Source organism: Plectropomus leopardus, unplaced genomic scaffold (genome assembly GCF_008729295.1).
Source record: "Plectropomus leopardus isolate mb unplaced genomic scaffold, YSFRI_Pleo_2.0 unplaced_scaffold21224, whole genome shotgun sequence".
NCBI lineage: Eukaryota > Metazoa > Chordata > Actinopteri > Perciformes > Serranidae > Plectropomus > Plectropomus leopardus.
Genome location: NW_024622966.1, coordinates 514 through 6,815, shown reverse-complemented (window position 1 = coordinate 6,815; position 6,302 = coordinate 514). Strand labels below are relative to the sequence as shown.

At 40.0% G+C, this 6,302-nt stretch overlaps 1 protein-coding gene across 1 annotated transcript; it reads right to left on the bottom strand.

Annotated features, from left to right (window-relative positions):
- Positions 1–534: 534 nt before the first annotated feature.
- On the bottom strand, positions 535–5,364 carry LOC121965693 (heat shock protein beta-7-like). Its single transcript, XM_042515819.1, has 3 exons — positions 4,972–5,364; positions 1,316–1,440; positions 535–1,163 (listed from the first exon to the last, which is right to left on the bottom strand). The coding sequence occupies exons 1-3, from the start codon at positions 5,135–5,137 to the stop codon at positions 984–986; spliced, it is 471 nt and encodes a 156-aa protein (XP_042371753.1). The 5' UTR covers positions 5,138–5,364; the 3' UTR covers positions 535–983.
- Positions 5,365–6,302: the final 938 nt, after the last annotated feature.

Genomic DNA, 6,302 nt, shown 5'->3' with positions numbered 1-6,302 from the left:
GTAGAGCAGATTAGCGTATAGTATAGTATAGCATAGTATAGTGGAGTTTAAGTATTAGTATAGTTTCTACTCTACCCTCTCTGCTCTACTCTACAGTAGAGTTGAGCAGATTAGCGCATAGTATAATATAGCATAGTATAGTTTAGTATAAGTATCAGTATAGTATATAATGTGGTAGAGTAGAGCAGATTAGCGTATAGTATAGTATAGCATAGCATAGCATAGCATAGTATAGTATAGTATAGTAACATACCACATTGTATCGCACTGTATCATATCATCATACCATATCAGGTTTTAATATATAGTGTAGTAGACTATACTATCATATAGTACAACATAGTGGAGTAGTATAGTATAGTATTAGGATAGTGTAGTATAGTACAGTATAAGTATGAGTATAGTATAGTATCATACGATACTATACAATATTTTATGAAATTGTATAGTATCATTATATCATATGGTATAGCAGATTAGCTTATAGTATAGTATAGAAAAACAATTTGTCATTCGTCTCACACAATGACAATGTCAAAGCAGGATCATTTTATTCACACAAATAATATACAATAAATTATTATCAACGTGGCAATTTCAGAGGTGAGTTTCATTTTTAGAACTGCTTTAAGGTGAAGTAGTAAACTGATCAGTTAATTGTTTTGTATGTATATATGTGTGTGCTTGTGTGTGTATGTGTGTGTATTTGTGAAAATGCTGTACATGTCCAGCCCCCGTGTTAGAGCAAGTTATGTGAAGGCATGACATGTTGTTGTGTATGTTGAACTAACTCAGAACATAAATGAGCATCAACAGGTGTTGTTGCAGTCATGGAGGGAGGATGTGGCATGTTTTAAAGAGCACAGTGCCAACTCTCTGTTGAGGGTTGAGAGTAAAGAATGGTTTGAGTGAAGACAGGAAATACAGGAAGTAGCATAAAAACACAAAAGTGAGAGGTTTGTGATGAGAAAGCAGGTCCCTCTCTAGATCTTGATCTCGGTGCGGTAGGTCTGTACGAGCTCGTGTTTGGCCGGGTGTCGCCGTGCCCTGACTGTTAGGGTCCCCTCGGTGCCCAGTGATGATGTCACTGAGGTGGGATCCACATCTTCAGGTAGTTGGCACTTGTGTGTGAAAGTGTTCATCACAGAACCATCCTGGGCCAGCTGTCAAAAGACAGAATATTAGCAATGACTTGATTTATTGTGACAGTAGATAGACACTGTGATAAGGAATTCACCCACTCCACGGAGCGTAACCTACCCAAATACTACTATTTTAAAGACTCAGGTTACCATTCTAGTGCTAAGCCACCCACCTTTTCTGCCCGAACTTCAATCTGGTTGTTGGATGTGGTGACAATGACATCTTCAGGGGAGAAGTCTCGCACATCAACTGTGAACTGGTATGAATCCCCAAGAGTCTTGATATTTCCAGATCCACCTACATGCACCACAGGATGAGAGAGATTGTCAGACTACAGGAGGAAACAGATATTTTCATATAATTTTCATTTTCACTACATGCTTAAGAAAGCAAACTCACACCTCTTTGGTGATAATTACAATACCTGCAGGTGGTGTTTCATCAGGGAGCTGCTATAAATGTTGCAGGCTCCTTGATTTTAAAGACTACATTGTGTTTTTGAAAAAAAAAAAAACAGTTATTTTCCTTTGTGTTAAATGCCCACAATTTAAAATCAATGCTAAAATCAAATATTATTTAAGCTCAATGTTTCACTGTTTTACTGTCTTTCCATAAAACGGACATAAACATATCAACAGAGCAAGCCGCTGAAATTTAAAGCGTTCTACAGGCTTTCTTGGCTCTGTGTATTTCCTTGGAACCCAATTTTAAAACATAAAATATTTAAAAGATCATTGGGCGTTTTGCAAAAACTAAACAACTAAAAAAAGATGACCCATCATGACAATAAGCTCAAAACTTACCCTGGCAGGTACAATAGTCAGGTTTAGCTGATAAGTCTTCTCCACTGAAGATTTTTTGGCCCAGTAGGAAAATTAATGCTGGCTGAATTCCATTTAGCTGCTGCAGTTTTAGGTTCCTTGTGCTCGCTATGAGATGTGATTTTGCCCTAGTGTTCATATTGTGTATCTACTACTAGGGTCTATTTCCCATTTGAGAACTTCCTATATCATAAAATAATACACAGAAGTGATTGTTGTATAACTTTGATGGACTTGCATTCATTTGACGCCTTTTTAGTCTTCCGATGAGTCAAAAAGCTTTTCCTCAACATGTCAATTTGACTCATTCACTAGCACATTCATACACAATTTAAAGTTCATATCACGCCCAAGGATCCCTCAATATGTTCTCTGGAGGAGCTGGTGATTAAACTACCAATCTTTCGCTTAGTAGATGACCCACTTTACCTTCTGAACCCATTTTCTACAACACATATTTGACCTAAAATGTGAGACAATCCGTAAAGTAGTTCTGGTCATTTATGTGGTTTTCCATCATATTCATGTAAATATGAACCAAAATACCAAAAAAGTGTTACTGCCTTAACTGGTCTGTCGAGTCTGGTTGAACATAAAGTCTTTTAAGTTCTGACAGATTTATATACGGACAAAATAACTTTTGTGCTGACTATCATTGCTCAGACAAAAGCGGTAAAGTGCATGACATAGGCCTATTGTTGACTATGCCATGATTATTTATTGCTACGTTTTTGGGAATTTTTGCTGTAAGAATTATGAGCATAATTTTCTAAGTTGTGGAACAAAATTCAAAATGTTATAATTAAGCTAGCATCAAAGCAACTTGGCTGTCTATTGTAGAGTCATTGTAAAGTTACAAGATAACATTGTTGTGATTTTAGCATTTTTTGTAACAACTAATAAGACTTTTCTTTCTTCGCGATCCAGTTGCTAAGTTTGTTCGTATGCTAACAGATATATCAGAGCCATTTCATTAAAAATAGCTTCCTGCTGCTGCTGAAAAGGGAGTAGACGACAGCAAAGTATCAGGGAGCGGTAAACCAAAATTATCAGCTAAAAGAGGTTAAAACGTTTTGTGTAGCCAAGGGGAGCTGCAGAGCTGGGTCAAACTTCTCTGTGGGTTCATTACTATGAGTGGGCCCTTTCACATTAAACCTTACCAATTCATTCATTCATTTTTTGATATAAAATGTTGATAAGTGCAGCTTTAATGATCTATATGGGTGACATATGTTCTGACCTATATGGGTATAAAAGGGTTATGGCAGGGAAACATATGATAATCATGCAGTCATTAGTCAGTGACTGTCTGCCCCTGATGGTTTTGAGCTCAGTGAAGATCTAACACACGACACAGGGACTGGAAAGAGTGCGTGTGTGTGTGTGTGTGTGTGTGTGTGTGTGTGTGTTTTATTAGTTCTGACTTCACACATGCAGGTCAGTTCAACTGTGTGACATCATTTAATCTGTGTATGTGTATGTATTTGGTGTGTACACCGTTCACCGGGCAACCATCTGGTCATTCCTTATGCAGGCGTCATTCCAGATACTCAGTGTGTGAAGTCACACATGGCAGACAGTCCAGCATTCCCCGGCTTGCTTGTGTGCGTGCATGTGTCTGTGTGTGTGCTTTGCTTTCCCTTCAGCTGCACCCACCCACACGCTCCTGTGCTGCACCTATGGGACACCAACAATGGTTCCAAAACACTTGAGCACTGCCCCTGACAGATGGGCTGCACAGACTCCGAGTCCATTTAAAGTTCAGGTGTCACACATTCACACGTCTGTGTGTGTGCCAGCAGTGATCCGATACAGAACAGTTTACTCCAGCTCCACACAAGTGAGCAAGAAGATGAACCAGGCACTGTAAAGTGAAATGTGTCCTGACCTTAAAGGGATAGTTCAGATTTTTCGATGTGGGGTTGTATGAGGTAACACACAAGCTAAGCACCAAAATGTAAGTGTACACTATACTGACAGTATTTACACAGTTTTACACAGTTGAAGAACTGTTATATTGCTCTCTTCAAAGTCAAACTCTGTTGAAAAAAACAGTGATTTAACATTGTATTACACAGGAGCTGCTGGTCTACCACTGCATCGATCAGTTTTTTTGTCTTATTGTGTGACTTAGACATTTAAAACAGTTTATTTGGATTCCCTAAATCATGTAACAACACAAAGTAACAAAGTGATTGAGCCAGCAGTACCCTAACAGCTTTCTAAGTTCAGCAAGCTGAAATTACTGCAGTCTGGTGGTTTGACACGAGAGGAGCTGAAGCCATTAGCGGCTTCCCTGTAAAAAAAAAAAAGGCTGTCTGACTAAAAGGTAAAGCAGTGAAAACGCTCTCAATATAGTGTACACTTAAGCTAATATTGATTGTTTTTGGTGGTTAAAATACATTTTGTTGCTGGTCCAATCCACAGCAGCACAAGTTTTCTTGTCTGACTCCAGCCTACTTCTCCAAACTGGGAGCATGCTGACTGACATCCACTGTACGTAATACCCCCATTTAAGATAAGTACCTCATACAGCCCCACTTTAAAAAAAAATCTGAACCACCCCTTTAATGTGTATTTTAAACACCTGAAAAAATCTGGAAGAAAAAGCCGAGCAGTTCCTCCATTTCTACAAAAACACAGCTACAACTCGTGTGTTCCCTCATGTTAATCTGTTTTCTTTTCCCTTGTCTTTTTACACTTCAGTTGCGCCATAAAACCATAGTTATATTCTTGCTTTGAAACATATTTGTCCACGCACATCAACCACACCAGAGTTATTTTGCCTTTTGAACTCAGTCCTGCCTGTCGTCTCCCTCTCCTGAACTGTCATGGTTTATCACCACTTTATGGAGAGAAACACCACACTTTAAACAAATCTCCTCTGAGCACATACATAAATCTACTTTACAGTCAAAGCTGCCTCCTGAACCTGCTGCTGCTATCATTTTCAAACACTTTTGTATACAAAAACTGTTACACAGACTTGAAATTGCTTCCAACTCACTGGAAAACCCCAAGGCGTCGCTCCCAGGCCTCATGAAGGAGCCAAAGTCCTCAGCGAACAGTCCCCGGCTCTTCTCCATGTATGGGTTACTGGAAGATGAGGATGAGGATGAAGTCTGGTGGAAACTACGCTCCGATCGATAGGCAGAGGAGTTGGTCACACTCATGGATGGCTGAGAGTGCTGGGGAAAGCAGAGGAGGAGAGTGAAGGGAGGGAAAGAGGGAGGCGGAGAGAGTTGGTTCTTCTTTTGGCTGCTCTGGGAGTCTTCCAGGGGTCTGAATTTAACAAATGATACTGTCGTCCTTTTTTCTTTTTGCTATATTTTGGTTTTTATCTTGTTTGTGTTTGGCAAAATCACTTCTTTTCACACTCTCCTACAGCCACCCACCATTGACCCTTTTATACTGTATGGTCCCATGGGCGGTTACGCACGTGTGTCAAAGCTCATTGGGAAAGGGTAATAGTGTTTCTATATTTATCATGAGACGCACAGTGCAATAGGGAGAGGGGTCTGTGGTTGGAAATGTTCTGGGCATTGAAAGGCTGCGGGGTTAAGAGCCGGTGAGAGAAAAGGGTTTGACAGAGAGAGGTAGAAAAGGAGCAGTGGGTGAGAGGGGGGCAACAGTTGTCATTTCAGAAACACCATCCCTGAAATAGCTCTCCTCTCTTTAATTCGCCCCGCACTCCAATGCACCATCAGTCTGTTTCTTCAGTGCCTTTATCCTGAAATTGGATCCTCACATGTCCCTGCCATTAAATGAAATGGTTTTGACTGTGTTTTCACAGCATGGTTTCACCTCATTAGAGTGCGTTTTGTCATCTGCGCTTTGATTTAATCTCTCATACGTCAAACCTTGGAGCACTGAACATTAACGGCAAACGATTCACTGGAAAATGTTTTTTTTTGTCCCGCTGAGCTGCATGGAAGGGAATTGAAAAGTGAAAAGGGGAGCCTTACCTCTTATCTCAGAGGATAAGTTAAGAGCAAAAACAAAGATGGAAAGAATGTGCTTGAAAACAAAGCCGTCAGCGGGAGCAGGGGACTTAGTAGTGACATTGCTTTGTGGCTATTAATATCTGTACAGGCCATCGTGATGAGAAAACACTCACTGCTCTCCTCTTTAGTTGCTGACTGCTCATCCATTAAAATCCATTTATAGGCTCATGGATGTTATGATTGAACTTCTATCTTTTCAATCAAGAGCATGTTGCCTGTAATTTACAGATGACCTTTATATGACACACTCAGCACATCACTAGTGCAAGTATTGACTGACACAGTGCAGAACTCCAAATATCTGCCATGACAGTCATCCTGAAATTGAATTTCA

Excerpts from the sequence above, each read along its gene's own strand:
- LOC121965693 (XM_042515819.1), bottom strand. The coding sequence starts at position 5,137 with ATGAGTGTGACCAACTCCTCTGCCTATCGATCGGAGCGTAGTTTCCAC. Across the intron at positions 1,441-4,971 it reads CGACGCCTTGGGGTTTTCCA|GTGGATCTGGAAATATCAAG; the intron begins GTGAGTTGGAAG and ends TGGTGCATGTAG. Across the intron at positions 1,164-1,315 it reads TTGAAGTTCGGGCAGAAAAG|CTGGCCCAGGATGGTTCTGT; the intron begins GTGGGTGGCTTA and ends GTCTTTTGACAG.